General features: G+C 35.8%; 1 protein-coding gene across 13 annotated transcripts in view; it reads left to right on the plus strand.

Moving 5' to 3' along the window:
• Enpp2 (ectonucleotide pyrophosphatase/phosphodiesterase 2) overlaps positions 1–24,040 on the plus strand; it is a 105,703-nt gene that overhangs the window by 31,144 nt on the left and 50,519 nt on the right. For all 13 annotated transcript variants that reach the window (XM_078016746.1, XM_078016748.1, XM_078016749.1 and 10 more), the window contains exons 2-8: positions 190–292; positions 10,008–10,163; positions 12,662–12,787; positions 15,278–15,338; positions 17,612–17,709; positions 17,934–18,013; positions 18,765–18,884. In XM_078016746.1, coding sequence (XP_077872872.1) covers positions 190–292; positions 10,008–10,163; positions 12,662–12,787; positions 15,278–15,338; positions 17,612–17,709; positions 17,934–18,013; positions 18,765–18,884 — 744 coding nt within the window. The remainder of the gene's footprint in view (positions 1–189; positions 293–10,007; positions 10,164–12,661; positions 12,788–15,277; positions 15,339–17,611; positions 17,710–17,933; positions 18,014–18,764; positions 18,885–24,040) is intronic.

Here is a 24,040-nt window from a genome sequence, read left to right on the forward strand (position 1 = left end):
GCTTGCTCCTCAGAACCAGTTCCTTTTGAATCTGAGTGTTTCTGTTTGTTGTTCAGATTGAGACAGCACCTTAGGATGCATTTTGGAAGTTGTAGGATTGGGGATGTTGCAGGGACTGGAATTGCTTCATGTAATTGGATTTAGACCTGTCTAGCTGTCTTTGACAACTCAGTCTCTCTATCTCTTTAGGTAATATCCTTGTTCACTTTTGCTGTTGGTGTCAATATCTGCTGTGGATTCACGGCAAGTCGAATTAAGAGGGCAGAAGGATGGGATGAAGGCCCTCTGACAGGTAAGAGTAACAACTATTTGCATTTCAGTTCTTTTAAAAATATTATTCACTAGTTATCAACATAAAGTCCTTAAGAAATCCATCTTTAAGGTAATCTTGCAGGATAACTAATTTAGTCCTAGATTCCTCTGGGATGAAACCAGCGGTAGATATAAATTCAGGTGAAAAAAAAATGTGGTTTTATTGAGAGCACATTGATGGGGGCTTCATAACAACTGTACCCTTAAGTCTGTGTACTTTGAAATTTATAAATGTTGAGATAAAATTAAAACATTTTTTCATAGCCAAGGCAAAAGCAGATGTGGTGAGAGAACAGGTGTTGGGTTAGGACTGGAGATATACAAATGCAATTTGTTGTCATGCGATGTAAAATAGAGTGTTTGCTACCAGATAATTCTGATCCAGGAAAAAGAGGAGTGAAAGTAAAAAAGGCAGTGATCTGTCTCTATGAAACTCTAGAGATTTAAAATTTTTAAGATCAAGATTTACCCCAAACAGGAAAAACATAAGACAGAGGAGGTACTTCAAAGAGCTTATGGGATGGATTTTTCTCATTGTGTTTTTTCTTTTGCATAAGGAAAGGTGAGTTTTAAAAGTGTACCCTGACTTAGCTAATCGAACCAAAGTGAAAGAGTTTCCTTTTACAATATGCTGAACCATCAGCGGAGTGGGAATTCTCATGAAGGAGCTCCTTGTGCAGCCGGAGGGGGCTTAACTGACCAGGTCTTAAGCAATGAGTTGGTTAATTTCCTGGAAATTGGAGCCGCTGATAGTTTTAGAAATAAAAATTACATTTGAAGTCATGGGTACTCTAGGGGGCAATATTTTCTTGACTTTTTCTGAGATCCCAGAGTGTTTGTCTGTCTTTCTGTAAATTTTGTGTTTCTCTGTATTTCTTGATCTGACCACAGTGAAAGATTCTCACCTCTCTCTGTTTAGCCAGCATGAACTTTATTATTAATCAAGTTGTGATACATGCCTTGATGGAATACTAAATCTTCCTTACATCAAGTAAGTTGCTTTTGAGTCATGCCAGAAGGTTGAAAGAATAATATTAGCAGTGGGTTAGTGAATTGAAGTGGGGTGTGGTTTGGGCCAAGACTGAGAAAATAGATCATAAAAATTGCAGCCCCAGGAAGCCAAATGGACAGAAGGAGCTGTCTTCTGTTGGGGAGGGAGGTGAAGGGTCTCTGGGCTAGAAGAGAATGCTGTTTTTTATTGGTAGCAAATGCTCTCTTCAAAGGCCTCTTCCAGTGCCACTAACAGCCAGGGGGATCCAACTCCTAGTAAGGTCACGTGGACCAGCTTGCAACTTGACAGCAAACAGCTGGTTCTTTCCAATGCATTCAAAATGGGACTTTCTTGCTGTTGTTTCCTCTTCATATATTACTTTTGGTTAAAACTGATATTGAGAAATTAAATGCTGGTTCCTTAATACATGTATAAAATCAAGATATCCATTATTTTTGAAGTTGACTCTTTTGGGAGATAGTCTTAAAAGTCTTAGGCTGATACTCTCTGTTCATATAGTAGGCAGTGAGGTCTTGGGCAAATCATGTGTGAAGTCTCTTCCCTAGCTGCCCACTGAGAAGCTGACCTGGGTGATCTCTAATTTCTTTCTGGATTAAAAAAAAAAAATCCTGATTTCCATCTTGCTTTCTTGTCCCTTAGGCTTGAGTGTTCTCCACTAGAAAATGTGGAAAACGTAGGTCGGCTTTAGTAATCTTCAAAAATACTTTGTATATGTTAAATTATTTCCAAATGTTATAAGAAACAACTAAAAGAACTAACAAATCCATGTTACTTTTGGAAAAAGTAGTATGGTCTACATTATAATCTATAAATTATATAATTTTAAATACATTACAAAACATTTGATTATTAAATAATTTAAATTACTGATTGTTTCAGGCTTTATGATAGCATCTAAAATAATTTATTAGTTAAACTTCCACCTATGAGTGAGAAGCTTTGTCTTAGGGTACAATACAATTTAAGTCTGAGTTGAAGTGTTTTGTTATGTCTGCACACTTTTTATTTTTAATTTTTCTTCTGATGTAGCTTACTTACTGTTTAGGTGCTGTGGTTGATTCCTCCAGAGAAACGACCAAAGATGTACTTTGGAAACTGGGTGAAAGCATAGTGCAGAGTTTTTATGTCTTTTTAAATGCCATTTGTGCCTAGAAGGGACATTTTTCAAATGATATATGTGATTGATCATTCTGTTAGTAAAGCCTTCACATTAGAAAACACTGGGTAAATTTTATATGTGGATTAAGATAAGACACCAGGAGGGAAAGTACTCCTGCTTTCCCATTTTCAAAAAATCCTTTTGGATTCCAAAGAAATCCTACAAAGCTTAGTGCTTCAAGTTTTTTTTTTTTTTTTTTTTTTTTAACAAACACAAGGAACACAAAGGGTATTCATATATGGCCAGCTCTGGACTGATTAAAGCAAGATCCACTGTTCAAAAGCATGCAGCCTCTTGTTTTTTATGCAGCAACAGTGGAGAATGTTCTACACACATGTAGATCCTTACTGTTGTACTATGGACTGAGGCATTGGTTTCAAGGTTGTGGCAGAGTAAACAAACTTATAATTAATTAACTAGCATACTTGTTAGCTGGATTTATTGTTAGGAACTAGTGATCTATTGGAAGTAAGGGTGGAATAAGATTTATTTTACCAGACACATAAAGACTTATTAGAAGGTATAAAATGAGCAGAGCAAATTATAATTCTTTTGAGTAAACATAAAGGGCCCTCAGGTAAGCAAGATGGCAGGTATCAATTTTCAAAGAAAATGTGAGTAACAACTGCAATCCAATTTGACATCTTTGTCCTGAACATCTAATGCAGATCCCTTAATTTGGTTTTAAAAAGACTGCAAGAGAATTTATGTGTGCACAGGTGTTCATGTTCTCATGTACACCTGTATGTGTGTGGGATTATGATGGTACGGGGGAGTCTACTTTATTGAAGCTTATGACATACATATTCTTTTAGTTCCCAGGTGGAAATGGAATATCCACCTGTATATTTGAAATATATGCAACTTAATACTTGAAAGACAAAAGGAAACTTGTGAGCTCATGAGCTAATAGAAACCTGAAAGCTCATTCCAATTTATTATCCTTTTCATTGGTTTAACAAGAAACTTTCAAAATGTACAACTGAAATTTGTGGATAAATATGAAATGTAAAGTATCATAAATAATTTTATGAGTAAAAACTTTTTTTTGTGAATCACAGAGAAAATAGAAATGGTATTAGGGATGAGAAGGATCATTTTCTATTGAAAATTTTAGAAGTCTTATTAAAATAGGATGATACATTGAATTTATCTTCACTTGTAAGGCCAGTTTCTACATGTATTCCTAGGGCTAATAAAACCATGATTTAAGGTGACAGTGTTTCATTGTTGGCTAGCAGATTTGCAAATCATTCAGATTCATGCTAGTCCTTATCTTTAAGGCTTTCTGAATAGGTTAGACATTTAATTAAGTTTTTAACTTTTGATTTAAATCACAAAGAAATCTATTTTCTTGTAGTTTGTGAGGCCTTCCATAGGAGGACATTTTATTGATAAATTCTTTGAAAGTACAGGTGTTTGAAAACACCTATTTATATTATTCCAGGTGGACCTATTTATATTAAAAAAAAAAAAAAGAAAAAAAAAACCTTATGAAATCTGGCCTAGCAGCTCTGAAGATGAGGAAACAGTGATGCCCATGAGTGGGTATTTATAGAAAGTGATGTTAGGAAGCAGAGAGGTGGAGAGCAGGCCTGTATATAGAGCTGCTTGCTAAAGGGTGAAGTCAGAACCATCAGAAAAATAAAAGCAACTTCAGAACAAGAAAGTATCACCTAAAAAGATGAATCAGATACTCCAGAAGAGGCATAAGACAGTATTAAATTCTAGAGTTGAGTGGAATCTTGAGTGGCATCCATGCTGCCCTTGGGGTTTCACTGGGTTTACTTCAAACAGGGCAACCCAGGGGAACCCTTTCTGTTTTAATGCTTATGAGAAAAGGCACAACCACAACTTGAAATCCAATTCAGGGCTTTCTTCTCACTTTCAGGAAACACCTGGGCTGAGAACCAGAATGAATGGGAGGGACAGATAGGGAGCAATGTCCCAAACTCTGAAAACAGGAGCAGCCTGTTGGAAGAAGTTTGAAAGAAAAAAAAACCTTCCAACTTTGGGCTGGGCTTCATGTTTTCAATTTAAAGACTCTCTCCCTTATTGGTCATTACCCAAATTTGAAAATTTTCCTGTGTGGGAGAATTTCGAGGGAAATATGATGGGGTGCCCGGGATGGATTTATATTTTGATCACAACTCTTCTCATCAATTACGCTTTTTCCCAAGAGGTATACATTTTCATTATTTTTTTCTGTATATCTATGGAATAAATGACACCGGAATTCTCCAATCCTCTCTGTGTATGTGTACAGTGAGATGGGATATTCTAAAAAAAAAAAAAAGGTTTTTGAATGAAATAATAAATTATGATTTATATTGGTATTTCTTTAAGTCATGAAATTATACTTCTGTGAAAAATAAGGAGTGTATGGCACTGTTGGTATGCATATCATGTGTATATTTAATTTTAAAATCCAATGTCCTTTTGAAAAAATAACAAAATATATTTGTAAGGTTCTATAACATTTGTTACTCATGATTCTAGGACTGACTTTATCATCGAAGTAAAATAACATCATTTAAATATATGATTTTAAAGGCAGCAATGTAATTTGAATTACACAAAAATATTGGCAAGTGCCTCCTAAGATCTAATTTGAAGGCCCTATCACACTTACTACGTATTTCTAACTTAATACTTCTGAGTACTTTTTGTTTGCTTGCTCTTTAGAGTTTGTCTTCTTTTTTAGTTTCAAGCTTTTGTGGGGATCTCAGGAAAATCCTGGGAGGCCACAAGTTTATGGTTCCTTGTGTTTTTTTTTTTTTTTTTTTTTTTTTTTGCCATTCTTTAATTGAGCTAAAGAACTAAGGTGCTCAGGTCCATGTTCTCTTGATTTAGGTCAAGTAAAGGGGGGCTTGGAATTTAAAACTGAGATGTATAATCAACTGATCTTTCCACATTTGGTGTTGAATCGGGCACAATAAAAAGAAAAGTCCCCAAAACCTGTTCTCTGGTGTAGGAAGAAAGACATGGATCCTGGGCCAGGAATTCAACAAACAAACAAACAAACACACAAATAAATAAATAAATAAATAAAAGCAAGGTAGAATGAAGAGGATGAGATACAGAATTCCTAGAAAATGACTAGGACCCAAAACTTGTCGTGAAACAGGTAGCCAAGATGCATCAGGACCTGGACTGGCAAAGCCAACATTCTCCTACTCTCTGTTCTCCTTTACTGAAAAAGCAATGGCAGCTCAAATTTCTTAGGGTTAGAAGAGGCTTTGTATGACTCAAACTATCTTTGCATTTTTCTGCCCCTGTGATTCCTGTTAGCCCAGAGTGAATTTGGGCATAGATATCCCCTAATCTACACAGGCTCAGGAATTCACTCCTGTTTGAAGCTGTCGATAACACAATCTTGGGTAGAGTATTTTTTATGAGATGTATCTTTGCTTTATGAATGTAAATGCAGCTCTAACAAAGCTGTCTTCAGTCTAAAGCTTGGTCAGGAGGGCTGTGATAAGGGTCAACCCTTGAGTGAGAGTCAATTACATTGAAAAACAAAGCAAGGCACAAAGTGAAAGAATGATTACTAGTAAAAATCATTTTGGTACTAGGCATGAAAAAAGAGCACAAAATGATGAAGCATTTGCAACAGATTTTGTTTTTTTGTTTGTACTAGGGATTGAACCTAGGGGTGCTTAGTTATTGAGCCACATCCCAAGTCCTTTTTAAGATATTATATTTAGAGACATGGTTTTGCTAAGTTGCTTAGGGCCTTGCTAAATTGCTGAGGCTGGCTTTGAACTTATGATACTCCTGTCTAGGCCCCCTGAGCTGCTGGGATTACAGGTTTGCACCACTACTCCTAGCCTATATGGATATTTTGAAAGTAAAAAAGATATAGGGAATAGATTAAGATAAAAAGAATATGCCGGGCATAAGTGCAGGAAAATTTCAAATGCTTTCTGGGACCCCTAAAGGAGACAAGGCAGGTAAAAAAACAAAAACAAAAACAAACAAAAAACACCTGTGAATGACATTGCCTGTAGGCCTCCTCCTCTCTCAGCAGAGCTGAGCAGGCTTCTGTATGCAGCTCATTGGAGTGAGAACTGCTCACCATTTATTAGCTGCTAATGCAGTGATTCTATCTAACCACGAGCCTTAAAAAAGGAATATTCAACTATAAGTTTTTCCTTATCTTTATTTTTACTATAGGACCATCTTTTTTTTCGCCCCCTTTTCAATTCCTTCTCCTTACCATGGTTTCCTGTGGTTCAGCATACACTGTTCTTAGGTTAGCCAAAGTCAATAGAAAAAATGTGGTTTTTAGACCAGAGGTAAGGCACTGCAGTGGAAACTGACATTATTTCCTAAACTGAACTGATGTGGTTTGTATGTATTTCAACATCACAGAATCAACCATGCGAAAGCATTTCACATTTCATGGTCTAGTGAATCTGTTTGCTTTAGTTCAACTGATCTGATGACATAAAGGTTAGCATTGGGTGATGCTGATTATAAAGAAGACAAAGGATGAGCAGGATGTTCAAATACATGGTGTGGATGAACTGGGAAATGTCACTTAACATCTTTTCTCCTGTTTTTCACTTTTTCTTGATTTTTAAAAGTGATACATGTGGATTATTAAAAATATGAAATTCATAAACATGGAAATAAAATTACAAATAGCATGTTATAAATAATACTTGTTAATGTATTTACATGTACTATATATTGTATGACATGTTTTATACACACACATGCATATATACATATGTGATATATAGAAGAAAGTAATCAAGCGATTAAAAAAAAATCCAGAGAACTACCCACAAATTTGTAAAACGCCAGTAATTTCAAATTATAGAAATTAATTTTCTCATTTTTCAGAAATATAATTCCTGTAAACAGTTTCTTACAGGGAAGAAAAAGGTTAATTCACACCTGCACATTTTCTTAACCCCTTTACTCTCAGTCTTTCCCTCCCTCTCTGTCTCTGTCTCCCCTCTGCACCTCTGACTCTGTTATTTCCATCCTTATCTCTTGTCCTTAATGCTCTCTTTATCTCTCTTTTTTAGCACAAAATTTAATACATAATCCTTAATACTGTAACACTATTAAGTACTTTGTTCTTTTTTTTTTTTTGGTAATGGGGATTGCACTCAGGGGCACTAGAACTCTGAGCCACATCCCCAGCCCTAGATTGTATTTTCTTTCTTTCTTTTCTTTTTTTTTTTAAGAGACATGGTCTCACTGAGTTGCATAAGCACCTTGCTTTTGCTGAGGCTGGCTTTGAATTCAAGATCCTTCTTCCTCAGCCTCCTGAGCCACTGGGATTACAGGCGTGTGCCACCTTGCCCGGCTACTTTGTCCTTTTTTATTTGTTCTTTTCAGATATACACAAGGATACAATATATTTTGACATATTATACACACATGGAGTATAACTTATTCTAATTAGGATCCCACTCTTGTGGTTGTACATGATGTGGAGTGTCACTGGTTGTGTATTTATAAAGGACCATAGGAAAGTTGGGTGTAATTCATTCTGTCTTTCCTATTCCCATCCCCCTCCCTTCCCTTCATTCCCCTTTTCTATTCCAATGAACTTCTATTCTCCTACCCCCACCCCTTGTTGTGTGTTAGCATCCACATATCAGAGAGAACATTTGACCTTTGTTTTGGGGGAGGGGGTTGGCTTATTTCACTTAGCATGATCATCTCCAGTTCCATCCATTTACTGGTACTTTGTTCTTTAAAAAAAAAAATTGTTTATATGTTTTGTGGATTTTTCATTAGCCTATACAGATCTGACTCACTCTTCTAAGGGTAAGCAACATTCCACTTATAAATGTAGGGATTTTTTCTTTCTTGATGGATAAAGTACCTTTGGTTGACTTCAGGAACCCTTCCTTCTACCCTTTGAAAAAAAAAAAAAGCAGTGAATAATGGTCATTTTTTTCATGTGTGTGCATGTATTTTGGAGAACTTTCGCAATTATATATGAGAGGTAAACTACTAGTAATGAAATTCCGGAAGAGTCATGCACGTTTTAAAATGTTGATAGATGTTTCTAAATTGTATTCTATTTTACAAAACTTTGCATTCTTAGAAACAGTTATCAGTTTATATTTTACATTCACCATAAATTAGTTATCTTATTAACTGGGGTGAGGGTCCAGCTTACTTTTCTCCAGTCACAACTTACTGATTAATCCTTTTCTCTTTCTCTGGTTTTAAATGTCATTTTATTATACAATATATTCTCATATATTTAGCATTTATGTATGGTTCCTATTCCTGGGACCATATATAACACTGATGTACTTATTTTCTAGTACCAAGCTATTTTAATTATTTAACTTCAGAATATACTTTCCTGTCTAGTCACCAAATTACTTTTCCTTTTTAGTGTTTTCCTATTTTCACATATTTCTTTTTACATACATCTTTTTTATCCTCTCAAGTTTCAAGAACTGTAGATATATTTATTGTGATTGCATTGAATCTTTAGGGATATATAGGAAAAATTAATATTTTCATAATATTTTTACATCTAAGGTGGTATGAATTTTGATGGAATTAGACCTTTTGAAAAGTCTTTTTGTAAAGTTTTAAAGTGTTTCTTATGTAGGTTCTATACATGTTATTAAATTTGTTCCTAGACGTTTTATTTTTTAGGTACTTCAGTGAATAAAATTACCGCTTAATTTTTAAACTTACATTTTCTGTAAATTATGAATTTGTGAAATTTTCATCTCATGGAATTCTTTCTTTTCCCCAAATGTAGATGACTTGAGGTTTCTCAGACTACAATTTTATCTCATGAGTATAATGATAAGAGGGTTTGTTCTTGACAAGATGAGATTGTGGAGTTTGTGTTTGTATAACACTGGCTATGACATAGATTTTTGGTTAGAAGAGATAGTAAAAGTCTTCTTCTATTCCATCACATATATTCAGACTGTCTTTAGAACATTTGAGCTTAATTTTTCTTATAAAAAGCAATGCAGGGGCTGGGGGTGTGGCTCAAACGGTAGTGCGCTCGCCTGGAATGTGTGCGGCCCGGGTTTGATCCTCAGCACCACATACAAAGATGTTGTGTCCGCCAAGTACTGAAAAATAAATATTAAAAAAATTCTCTCTCTCTCTCTCTCTCTCTCTCTCTCTTTAAAAAAAAAAGCAATGCATTATTAAATAGGGAAACAAATTCTTATTTCTACTGGGGAAGTAACCTGACACATTTGTAATAATAAATAATAATGAAACCAATAGCTAACAGATTTTACTTTTTCTATGTGTTTGATACCCTGCTAAATGTTTTCCTTTGGTGGTTTAACTTTCATTTCAATCTAGAGTTACTTTTATGGATCCTCTTATTTGACAGATGAGGAAACAGTGGCACAGCAAGTTCAGCAATGTGTCCAGGGTGCATAGGTGGCAGGTGATGGGGCCAGACTTCTCCTCTAGGGTCAGACTACAGCCCCATCCTGCATGGCTTCCCAGGGCCATTCTTCCAGTGTCATGACCCCCTTCCTAAATCATTGCCTTTACCTCTTGCAGTGCTATCGGACTCCCCTTGGACCAACACCTCTGGATCTTGCAAGGGAAGATGTTTTGAACTTCAAGAGGTTGGACCTCCTGATTGTCGGTGTGACAACTTGTGTAAGAGTTACAGCAGTTGCTGTCATGATTTTGATGAGCTCTGTTTGAAGACAGGTATGTCACTTTGGTGTCCTCTCTCTTTCCAGTAGATGGCCTAGAGGCTCCGTGATGTTGGATGCCCTGGAGTTGCCCCCTGCTTTGGCCTATCTGAACTATGGATTTCAGTTTTGTTTCTTGAATGACTGCTGGTCGTGTGATGAACACGTCCTGTGTGAATGACTTGTTCCCACACTGGGCCTGACCAAAGAAGGCTCTTCACAGGTGTAGTCATCATATGCCAGTTTTAAAAGTGTTTGTGTATAGGCTTTGGTTCATAGTCACTATTTCTGCCTTTTCTTGTCCATTTCTGTGTTCATTGCCAGGGTACATAGGCCAAAATTGTGCACATTCTTAAAGTTTTAGGTTCAAAAAAAAAATTTTTTTTTTTTAAATTTACCTGCCCTAGTTCTAGCATTTGTTTTCTTTCATCTTATGTAGTGACTGCTGGTCTGCCCTGATGTCTTTCCCTATTTTCTGTACAAATGCAAATTTATTATGGAATTCTATTTGGGGTCTTGTGCTCTGGGTAGCTTCAAATCTTCCTCTAAGATTTCTGGTTTTCTTTGTATTTCTCACATGGTGGAACAATCATTAGAATATACAGGCTCTCAGGTGAGTGCACATTAGTTGAGAAAAAAACACCTTTGGGGACTTTTTCTATCACACTTGCTCTGTTTTCAAAAGTAAACTTTTCAGATGGACTTTTAAGATACTTTATGAAGTCACCATCATGCCTCCAGGCGAAGCCCCAAACTACCTTATTCATCAACTCCCTTACTCATCAACTCCCTTACTCATTCTGATTTTTGCCCCTCAGCCCCTGCAAAATAAGAAGAGCTTCATTTTAGACTCTTTCTTTTCATAATACATTTCCAAGAACATAGCCACCACTTTTTGTCGTTGTTGCTTCCTTTGGAACTTTCCCCATGTTTTTTAGTTGTGGCTCTGCAAACTTAAATGCTGAGACCATAATAAATGGAGTGTATGGATGGAACAGATGTTCCAGAGAGTTCTTTGGCTTCAAAAATTGTTTCAAGTCAGCAGTCTTTGTTTGCTTGGCACTAAGGATTTTACGAATGCTTTACGTTTGTCGTACCTTCAGTATTTTGTCCCTGACATGCTATGTCAATTTTCTACCGTCTTGATCTTAGAGTTTCTTGAAAAGTTTAAAGGATCCCCTGGACTCTAGCTTAGCTCTTTCTAAGTGTAGCTCATGCCTTTCTCTCAGGCTTAATAAAGATGAACTATAATAGCCTTTTATAAAATGGTTTATTCTCCTATGTTCAAACACAATGTTGTTGGTGGCAGGATCAAATATCAAATAACAATAAAAAGTCAAGGGAGAGGGGCTGGGATGTGGCTCAAGCAGTATCGCGCTCGCCTGGCATGCACGGGGCACTGGGTTCGATTCTCAGCACCACATGAAAATAAAATAAAGATATTGTGTCCATCGAAAACTAAAAAATAAATATTAAAAAAAATCTCTCTCTTTAAAAAAAAAAAAGTCAAGGGAGAAAATCTCTGAGATTCTTCATTGCTGATACAAGCACACTCTAGCAATAAGCATGAGGGTTCACTGCAAACTCTGATTACTCTCTGTCTCTGTGCGTGTTTGGTATGAATGCATGTGTGTATATGCACTTATATATACATATGACATATGTAAACATGTTTTGGAGTATCCATATCCATAAATCTTTCTCCACATCATTCTTTTGAATGTTTACATTCAGCAAAGTATTGAGACCTAAGTCATTAATGAATCAACATTTATATTCCTTCAACTTTTGCGACTGAGAATAATGTATTAATGAATACCAGTCATGTACATAAATACTTTTTTTCTATTTCCTTAAGATGAATTCCTAGCAGTGAATTTCTGGGTCAAAGCGTATGTGCATTTATAAAATTTAAACATACAGTATAAAATTGGACTCTGAAATTTCATATTGCTATCAAAGGCTCCCGGACCTTTCAGCACTGGATGCTTTTATTTTAAAAAATATATTTTTTTCAGTGCTGGGGATCACACTCAGGCCTCACACATGCTGGGCAAAGTCTACCACTATGTTACATGCCCAGCCTTATTATTTGCATTGAAATCAAGCTGATCAAAGTTAAATAAAGCTACTTCTGAAAATAAATGAGCAGAGCTATGGAGACCATCTCTACAATGATAGATACCCCTATCACCAATCTTTTAAACCATGCTTTTTATTGGGTCCCTTAGGACAATAGAGGAATGGGAGAGATATTTTGCTTGCCTTTCCAGGTACCATTTTTCCAAAGGAGGTCAATTGTACTTTGAGTTTGTCCCCAGCCTTGAAACATTAGAAATTCATCCGATCTGTAAATCCTCCAAATACCTCTAGGCCTGAGGCTGACTCAGATTTCACAAGCAGATGAAATGATGTGGGATTTGAGCTTTTTTGGTTGGAAACCCGTAATCAATTGTGGCCTCTTTCATTTGGTTTGTATGCAGCAGTGAAAGTGTTTTATTGTGATGATTTCAGCTCGAGGCTGGGAGTGTACTAAGGACAGATGTGGAGAAGTACGGAATGAGGAAAATGCGTGTCACTGCTCCGAGGACTGCTTGCTCAGGGGAGACTGCTGTACTAATTACCAAGTGGTTTGCAAAGGTACATGACTTGGGATCAGCTCGAGATCTAGAAGAATGAAAATTGGTGATCCCCCAGGGTATTTTTTTTTTCCTAATATGAGCCCTTTACTGTTCTCTGTTTCTGATGGGGATAACTTAGAAAACATCTTGGACATGGGTGTATAAGTGGGGGTGGGGTGGAGTTGTCCTTTTTAATTTCTCATGCATTTTTTAGTTTTTCTGTCCTGCATTTCCTTAATCTGAAATAGCAAGGAAATAAAGCCCAATTCCATAATTAGAACCACAATAATGAAGAGACTTTTCACTTTTCTGTTTTAGTTTTGGGTCAGGTTTCATAGAAGCAGAATCTGAGATAGGAATTCGGAACCTGAAGTTAAGGGCAGGCTTTGTAGAAAAATCATGTGAAAGAGCAAGGGCAGCAGACTGGGAGGCAGGGGTGGGTGATGTCTCAGGTAAAGATCACTGTGGCCTGCTCCACTGATGGTTCTGAAAATTAAATCTCAGAGTTGCAGACTTGAGGCAGGAGGGTGTGGCTTTTATATGGAGGGGACACAACCTAGGGATGGGGGTACTAGCTGATAAAGACAATAATGCTGCACACCTGAGCCTTTTGTGAATGTGTGTTTTCTTCGTATGGTTGGTGGTGGAATATTATGCTTTTATTATAATAATTAACAAGATCAATGACTACAGAAAATATAAAAGATGTAGTTTCTGTCTTTAAGAAGTTTAAGGCACTGTGCCAAGCACTTATTAATGGAAAGACCCAAGAGTCTTTTATCTATACCTTTGAAGTCACTTTTTAGTTTCTAAACAAATCCTTTCCCCTGTGTCATACATGGAACATTTATGAAGAGTTTCTGTTAAAAGTTTTCAGGGAAAGAGCAATTCAGTTCTAAAATGTGTTAGGTATATAGTTGTGAGAAAATTGTATTATATTAGTGAATATGGCAAATTTCTCATACCCAAGCAATTATTGTATTATGAATTTCTACTAACCTAAGAATTATGCTTTTATTTTTAAATATTAGATGAACTAAGAACTTATAGCCCTTTCCTTAAAAGGGAAATTTAAAAAATTTCCTATGCAGTAAGTGTATCAGCCACAAAGGCTTTTAGAAAAAAAAATGAAGATTAAAAAAGTCTGAGGTATCATTGCTCATTGAATTATTAAATATTAAAGCTGCTTTTTCTGGTTTAATGTTCTATTTTTAGTACTTTTATGAAGCCCACATGGATGCCCTGGCTTACTACATGTTTAGAGCTCCCATTTTAAGGAGCATAGTACTTACCCAGTAGTTCAGTAGTTAGATTCTTATTGACTAACAGAAATTTCCAATGCTCTTTAAATAGGAGAAGTTTTTCCATATTAGTGGTTGTAAAATTTAAGGCATGCAATTTTTGTTTGTCTTAGAACAATTTAAGGCAAATTCTTTTTTTTTTTTTTTAATTTCATTTTCTCCAAAGAAAGCTTTTACAATCTCCGCCCCTCCCTTTGGTGTGTGAGTGTGTTACTATAGCAAACTACTTGAGGCTGGAAACTTTATATGGAGAAGAGGTTTATTTAGCTCACAATTTTGGAGGTTGAAAGTTCAAGATTGGGCAGTCTCTGGTGGGGTCTTTTCTAGCTATGTCACATCATGGAGAATAGATCATATTATAGTGGTAGATACATGTGTAATAGAGGGATTTAAGAGAGCTACCAGGCTTCTTATGATAACCCATTCTTTTGTGAACTAACCCAGTCCTAAGAGACCTACAGTAATCTCTTCTGAGGATGGTGCTCCCACGACCTAATTACTTTCCACTAGATCCCACATTTGAAAGGTTATACCACTTCAACACTGCCCCTCTAAAGATCAAACCACACAAAACGCTGGGGACCAACAGCGTTTTTTTTGTTTTTCAATATGAACACTTTTCTGTTCTCTATTTTGATGGGAATAACTCAGGAAAGACTTAGGTCTATGCTGTCAGATCCTGGTGCAAGATAGGAGTGAAGTTGGTTTGCATTTCTAAAAATCGAGGCCATATACAGATCCATTGGCAAATAATCTCCCATATTGTCATCTCCCATTTATCATCCCTGTATATTCTAAGCCTTTTTCCCCATCTTAAGGGAAATATGTCATGCTTTTTATGGCTTTGAGATCTTCAGCGGTAGAGAAAAGAATGTTCCATCTAATGACCAAACAGTTTATTTCTGGAGGGATACAAACATGAAATTTTGTTCACTGACGCCACTGGTTTTTTTAATCTACAAACCATTTAGACTCTCAAAGCTCAAATAAACACCACTTGAGGTTATTAAATCTTAGCTTTCCCACCATGTATGGGTGTACTTTAAAAGCCAAACCAGACACTACACTTTATTTCAGAATTTCATTTTAGATGGTATTCCATTAGCAAGTGTCCAACAGGACTCAGATCCTGGGATTATGTGCTTCAAGGCTCTGGGTATCACACGTAATTAGACTCCACGATAAACAGACAGCGCTTTTCCTTCTAGGAGAATCACATTGGGTAGATGATGACTGTGAAGAAATAAAGGCCCCAGAGTGTCCTGCAGGGTAAGTGTATTTTAATGAATATTATAAAATTGTACGTATTATTAGTAAAACGTCACAGAGAATAAATGGTTACTGGATATAAACAATGTAAAACTGAAATCCTTCCTTACAAACTGGTGCGTGCTTAAAAGTAATCTACCCGTCAAAAGCTATCTTAAAGTTTTGACAGATTTCTTGTCACTTGTGTGGAGTTCAACTATTTCCTATGTTCCCCTCAGCTGAAAGTTTGACAAAGTCACCTGACTATCACTGAAGAAGGAAACATGTCAGGCAGATATACATATATACATACATATATACACACACATATATGTATATATATACATACATACATATACACATACATATATACACACACATATATGTATATATACATATACATACATACATATATACATACATATAGACACACATATATGTATATATACATATACATACATATATACACATACATATATACACACACATATATGTATATATACATATACATACATACATATACACATACATATATACACACATATATGTATATATACATATACATACATACATATATACATACATATAGACACACACATATATGTATATATACATATACATACATATATACACATACATATATACACATACATATATGTATATATACATATACATACATACATATACACATACATATATACACACACATATATGTATATATACATATACATACAGACATATATACATACATATATACACACATATATGTATATATACATATACATACATACATATATACATATATACACACACATATATATGTTTTTTATTTTTTTCATATTCTCTCCTTGAGTTCTGGTTTTGCCCTTTCCTGAGGGCAGGGAGGGGGCAGGAAGAGGGAAAATGTACAACCTCTAAAAGGATCACCCTGGAGGTTGTCCTAGCAGATGATACAGAGATTCGATGAGCCACAGCAGTGAGGTCTTGCTGGGGCACAGCCATCCTGGGTGACCCCCCAGCTCAAGTATGCCCTTCCTCCGGCACCTTCCAGGAAACTATGGAGGCTTCACACACCTTCTACATGCTTAGCAGAAAATACACTTCCAGCAAAAGCACTAAAATGCATTTGGTTTTTAAAGGTATTTTTGTTTTGGGTGGCACAGCCTGGGACACAGGATTTAAATGAGATGTTTTTAATTTTTCCTCCTTCTTAACCTTAGTGAGATGTTTGAACTTCTTTGGGTTTGTAGAGTGCATGGCAACAGTTCCTGGACTGTTTAAAATGTGTTTGCATATTTTTGAAGAAAGAGTAGAAGCAACTGATAAGAGTAGTGATAACAGGGAACCCTGTTTATGTAGCATTATTCTAAGTGCTTTCTATGTGACTCATTTGAACTATGTCCTCTTTATGACGTGGTTGCAAGTAAACATAAACTTATGCTTGCTCACTAGTTTCAAACTATTAGCAGTAATTCTGCACATATTTTAATATTCTCAAGTCTGATAAAGAGCCATTTCATAAGATACAGCCCAGGTAGATGAATAGTCTAGTCCTTTACTGAGATACCTTTTACAGGTTTTTAAAATTTAAACTATTTTTTAAATTATAACTTAAAGGAATTTTTATAAGCGCTTAGATGTAATAGTACAAGTGCATCTCCTGATGATTTTACACTTGTTCATTAATGTATTTAATAAATATTTGCTTTGGGGCCCACAAAATAAGAAGATGAATAAGATTCAGCTGTGCTTTGGAACTAGCAAGGAAGAGAAATATATTAACAGATCATTGCAGTATCATGTACAATAATGTATATATGAATGAGGAAAGAGGTAGGAATGAATAATCTTAAAGGAACTCAGAAGTGTGAACAACCAACCTTATCAAAGAGGAAACTTTGAGCTGGGTTTTAAAGAATGAATAGGAGTTTTCCACGTGGCAAATGGGAGACTACTTATCTGAGGCAAATATAACTGCATTTTTATTCATAATGTACAGTATGTAACTGTATTTTTATGTTATTAATAACCCTGTTTGTAAGGGAGAAGGAGCAGTGGAGGAAGTACATCAAGGGAAATTGGGTGTGAAGTCCCTTCTGTTGGTCCTTGTGAGGCTGGTCATTTGACCCTGGACTTTAGTGACCTCAATTGTTATATGGCTGGAAGCTCAGATTCATCCAGATATCCTCTGTACAGATTCTTCATGGAAGTTATGGGTCCCAGTTACTGAAAATGAGTAGATACAATGCCTGGTGGCAATAATTTTTCTAAGCTTTAACATATTTCTGTTTAAGGTTTGTTCGTCCTCCATTAATCATTTTCTCTGTGGATGGCTTCCGGGCATCCTACATGAAGAAAGGGAGCAAGGTCATGCCTAACATTGAAAAACTAAGTAAGTGATTTCCTGACTGCCTGGTCTCATCTGTAAGCCAGGATTTCTGAAGTACAGTTCTGCTATGGGGTTTGAGGTCTATGCACACATTGTTTTTAAATGTATTTTATTATCTGAAATAAGAAAATTGAAAGTAACACCACGTGTCTTGTTTGTAAAGTGAATTTTATATGAAGTGATTCCTGTTGGTTCTGTTATCCTAATATCTGAAATTCTCTTTCTAGGGTCCTGTGGGACACATTCTCCTTACATGAGGCCTGTGTACCCAACAAAAACCTTTCCTAACTTATACACTTTGGCCACCGTAAGTGTTTTCTCGAATGATACATATTCAAAGGTCTGATTTAATCCTGGAATGACTTCAAGGGGAGATTTTTTCAAACATGTTCCTTAGTGTTCAAAGACAGGCTCTCTGTTTTCCATCTTATCGGCCTCAGTAATTCACAGCAAATGCCTTTTACAACTTGGTACAGGCCTGAGCTTCATTGAAACTTTAAAACTAAAGTCTTTCTTCAGGCGCAGTTCAATCTGAACACAAGCATTAAATTTCCCTCAAATACCTGAGAGTTGATCATTTAATTTTTAGATTTGAAAATAAAAATCTTGATTTCAGATGTTTTAATTTTCAGATACTCCAAATTCTATCTTTTTTTTTTAATACGCAATTTACTTATTATTTTGTTATTACTGTTTTTTTATTGTTGACTGGGGGGGAAATAGAACTAAGAAAAATAGAAAAGAATATTTAGAAATTGAAATTCTTTGGAGGCACATGTGTAAATTTCAAATAAAGTAATAAAAATTATATCAGGTTCTAATAGTTAAAAATCTAGATATTAAAATTCTTGTAGTCATGTTGTTTCTCAAATGGCTAATAATTAGCCTTGATGCATGTTTGCTCAGGCAGACACACAGTAAAGGCTATGTGTATCTTATATGATTTTGGAAATTAAATATTGTTATAAAACCTTCTGTGTTTAGAAAACTCATAATAGAACTTATATATGTAGATTATTGTATTATTATTTTAACAATAAGTTTGCTTTTATACAAAGGGTCTGTATCCAGAATCTCATGGAATTGTTGGCAATTCAATGTATGATCCTGTATTTGATGCCACTTTCCATCTTCGAGGGCGAGAGAAATTTAATCATAGATGGTGGGGAGGTCAACCAGTAAGTTTTGCATTTTGTTTTTTGGTGTGTGCACTTGGAATTATTTCATCCCTAAATTTGTTACCTGAGAAAAAGATATGTCCTCATACTTGTCAATGTTTGTTTTTTGATATTATGTATAATGTATATACATGTATGTATATATCATATATTTACATATGTATATATGCATATACATCTGGAATATAATATACATTCATTTCTGTATATACATGTGTATGTGCATTTATATGTATATGTGTAAAGTTATGATTCTAAAAGTGTGAATGATGAAAAGTCTTCACTAGGATAATAATGGAAACGGTGCCATGAGTTGAATTTCAGAAGCATTTTGAAGAAGGACTGAATAGTCAGATCTTAATGATTTACCAGATTTGGAGATACAATGGGAAAGAAAAATGAATGGTTATGACTTCCCTGTTATTTTAAATCCAGTTCCATAGTAAACAGAATCAGGGAAATTTGATGGGAAAAAAACAAAGGAATTCACTGAAGCCCATTGTAAATTCATGCATTCTTTTATTTAATCTATTTTTTAAATCATGGAAGTGAAAGAGTATAAGTGGAATCCTATCTTTCACTGAGACAACAAATTAAGATGTTGGAAGAATTTCCCTTGTTCAGATTAAGTGGCTGAGCAAAAAATGAAATGGGCTGTTGGTGCTTTGACCTCATGTTTTCCCTGTGACAGTGCATATGATGGGCAAGTTGCTTTGCTCAGACACAGGCAAAGCAGCAACATAAAGCCATGGTTGTGGAATGTGCAGAACTGGGCTCTGGTGTACCTGGTCAAAAGGATTGGAATCACCACCTAAGCATGGGCATTGTACACAAACAGAGATGTGTCAAGGACAGGCAGAGAATGGCTCCATCTCATGCCGACTCCCATCTGGGGTAGTGGCTCCCTGGAACACTAGCCAGGGAAGAGTCTGGGAGATTTCGTGCAGTCTATTAAGGCCTGAGGGGCGGATGGGGTCTGCACTATCCTGTGTGTCCACAATGCCCTGAGGACTGAACCTGGAAAGCTTGCTGTGATCCACTGGCAGAATATGGAACATAAACAGAAATTGTGTTCTGGAGGTAGTCATTTGAAAAAAAGTCATCTGTGATCAAAACATCACGTTGTTAAATAGATATATACTATGTAAGAACAAATGTGGACTTTTTGTGCTTCAAATTAATATTGAAAGACTTCTTCTCTATCTGCAGGAAATAATAGAAGTTCTGATCTTGCTCTTTATTGGGGTTGGACTCCCAGAAGTCTGTGATGACCCATATTGTGGTCTAATGACATCTGTGGACAGAATGGATTCCACAGTTTATGACAGAGCAATAGTTTATGAGTAAATTGAGTGATGGAAATTAGAGTTCTATTTACCTGTTGCTAGTTGGTCTCTTGTAATAATTTTATCATGGAAGTCAACTTGTCTGAGTGATAACAAAGGATATAAATAGTAATTTTATCTAATTGGATCACCTCACACTTGGTGTTGACACTAGGTTTCCTTGGGGTTATTGATGACTCAGAAGCAGAAGAGTCCAATTAACTGGTGCAGACACAGGTCAGGGGAAGCCGTTAACCTCTCCCCAGGAGTAGTCTCTCTCTCAGCACTAGCTGCTCATTTCCCCCCTAACTCTCAAACTCTCGGTCTAAGACTGACTGAGAGATACAGTGAAACCAATCTAAGGACCATCATAGTTATAATTTAACAGCACATTGTTGTCTTGAAATTTGATCTATTGTGGAGTGTATAGACAGGAACTATAAGAGATTTCAGCCTAAGTATATGACTACATGAAACTATGAGTCCTATAAGAAAGAATAATTGTTCCTCCACAAGCATTTATATAAACCTCTCAGATGCTTGTACCTTTCACAGAATTACCAGTGAAAAAATAATTGGAGTATAGAAAACATTCATCAAAATTTAGAAATGGTAATTAAATTAAATTAAATTTACTATTACTGAATGATGAAACCATGCAAGATAGTTGGCTTCATAATAAAGGAACCAGATTAAATGGTGAATAAGAGTGACATCCTTGTTTAAAACCCAGAAGATGAGATGAGGCATTTATACAGTGTCCATCTGAGATTTTGAATCTCCTCATTATTTTTCTTCCAAAAATAATTTGTATGATTTAATTTCATCTTAAAAAAAAAAAAACCCAAAACCGAAACCTCTGTTATAATTACTTTAGCAAAGTCTGGTCTGCTTTTAACTTGCTAATCTTCAGAATGCACAATTAGGAGTTGTCATTTGCTGCATCAACATACATTTCTCACTTAATAGAGCTCATTGATTGTGTTTGTTTCTTTGAAAATTCTCTCTCCTGTAATTTCTGAATAAAGATAACTTGGTGGGATAGTTCCCAGCTCAGTCCAAATCTGGACCTTCAGCCACGTGGAGAATGAAGGGGACTCCATGGGCCTGACTTAATGTGGAGATGTGAGAAACTAAATGTGGAGGACTCATGATCTGAGTCCTCCAAAGTCTTGATTTTCTAGGTGTTTTAAGAGGAGCAGGTGTATTCTTAATACTTTTTAAGTTCCTTGGCCTAGAAACTGCTTTTTCCCCCGCATTGTTGGGGCAGTGAAGAAGGGTTGCATATTCTAGAAAAAGACAGCAAAGAGAAGAATGAAAGAACAGCTGCGCATTTCCAGGCCAGAGGGGTTGGCTGATGGAAGGAGGCAATGGTACTCAGTTCTTCCAGGTTATCTGGGTAGAGGAAGATTTACATTCTGCTCAGAAAAATGTTACCTTGTTAAAATTTTCTTGTTTCTTTTTCACATTCTACTAAAGACCTATACTTTCTCTCTCACTCTCTCTCTCTCTCTCTCTCTCTCTCTCTCTATATATATATATATATATATATATTTTTTTTTTTTTTTTTTTTTTTTTTTGTGGCTGTTGTTGCCCTGTGTTTGCTAAGCGTGCTCTACCACTGAGCTGCAGCCCAGGCAGGTATTTAGTTAGGATGAGCTTTGCTCACTTACTCACCTTAAGGTAATTTTGTTGGGATTGGTTCCTTTGTCTAGCGACCTCTTAATTTACTTAAAACTTTCAGTTGTAGTATCTGTCCCTAGGAGCCTTCCCTGAGTTCCTTCAGCCCTGGCCAAGTGACTTGATCCTCCTTGAGGCTTTTATATATTTTTTTTCCTATCATAAATTTGACCACCTCCTTTTGAAATTGGCTAATTCTACATCTGTTTTAGACTGTGGATTCCATGGGGATAGAGCCTGGTTTATTTTCTTTCTAGTTTGAAGACCTCATCCAGTGCCCGGTGTATTGAGGAGCTCTACTGCTGGATTTTGGATTGACCTGTTCTGCACTTCCTTATGAGCAGCACACTGGTCCATAGTCTATTCTGCTGCACCCCTGACCCTTACATCCTTAGTTTGTTCTAATTCTCAATAATCTTATCTATTTTGCTGGTGCTAGAGCCCTATCCACTCCTTTGATCTCTCAGAATTCTAGTTACTCTAGCTCTGTGATTTTGAATGCAAAGGAAACTTTCCTTGCATTGCTAAAATCCACAATAGAAGTCTATGCTTTTAAAAATTATTATTTTTTTGGTTCTTAACTTTTTCAAAACTTCTCCTCCCATAACTGCATACTTTACTTAATTAGAAAAAGTGTTGAATTTTATATTTAGCCCACATCCTCAGTTCCAGTGGGGAAGCTTTATTTATTCCTGATAACATAGCAAGAAGATATGGTATAATTCCATTTGTCCCCTTTTCAAAGTAAAGCGTCTAGGACACAAATACTACAGATAAAAAATGAGCAATGAAAGAAGTATTGGGATTAAACCCTGCACCCAGTGCCTTCTTAGATTATGTTTTTGGCTGATTTTTTTTTAAAAAACAACTTCTGAGGGAATTTGCATTCAAGTTCAGAGAAATTTTGACTTCTATTTCTCTGAATTAATAAGGAAGCTTCTCTTTTTTGATAGCCCTGGAGTGTTGTTTTTACTTTTCTTTTTTTGCACCAACATTTTAATACTTTTTTCCCATGGTAATTACTAGATTTAACTTCTGAGCCCTGAAATGGAATATATATATATATATATATATACATATATATATATATTTTTTTTTTTTCTTGTTAAAATTTTCTTGTTTCTTTTCCACATTCTACTATAGACCTATATTTTTTTCTGTATATTTTTATATAGCTTGTGTCTGTATACACTCACACTTGGCCTGCAGAGAAACTTCAATAGAGACTCATGATATGACTTAAGAACTTCCTTTAGATTTCAGCCTTGCATCAATTGCTAAATCTTGACAGATCATGTTTATCAGGGCTGGGATTCTTTTATTTGAGGTTTTTAAATATACTTTTAAATTTCAAGTATTCTCTCTTATTTGTTGGCTTTTGTCCTCTTCTGACCATGCCTTCAATTTTCTGTTAGAAAATATTGTCAACGTGACATCAACAAGAAACAGGGAGAATTTTTCTGTTTCTTTTTTTTCAGAAGAAAGACAATGTTTTTTGGTAGTGGGTGGCTACTAGGGGTTGAACCCAGGAGTGCTTTACCACTTAGCTACATCCCCACCCATTTTTATTTTTTGTTTTTAGACAGCATCTTGCTAAGCTGCTTAGGGCCTCACTAAGTAGCTGAGGCTGGCTTTGAACTTGCAATCTTCCTGCCTCAGCCTCCTGAGTCACTGGGATTATAGTTATACATCACCATTCTCAGAAGAAAGACAATTCTTGACCTTATATTATCATGATAATTCATAATTTATAATCCTGATTATAAATATGTTGTCAGTAAAATTTTTGCAAAGTACATAAAAGTGTAGAGAATAAGTGATTCTGATTTTTGCCATTAGAATACTTTTTATTAGCATAAATAATTTCTTGTAAAATCTCTGATATTATTAATTAGTGGGCTTGACAATTCATTCAGGAGTATTCTTAGATGGGAGAACTAGGAGGTAAGTGGTATTATGAAAGTGTAGCTTGTGAAGACAGATGGCTTCTTTCTCAGTGGTATGTGGTGAGGGCCACCACAATGATTTCAGCACACTTATTCTGCCATCTTCACATGCATGTGCATATTTTGAACACTGCAAAGACCCCTCTGGTGGTCTTTTTGTCCTGAGAACACCTGAGCTAAGTTATTCCTAGGGTTTACTGTTGCC

Source organism: Ictidomys tridecemlineatus, chromosome 7 (assembly GCF_052094955.1).
Source record: "Ictidomys tridecemlineatus isolate mIctTri1 chromosome 7, mIctTri1.hap1, whole genome shotgun sequence".
NCBI classification, from domain to species: Eukaryota; Metazoa; Chordata; class Mammalia; order Rodentia; family Sciuridae; genus Ictidomys; species Ictidomys tridecemlineatus.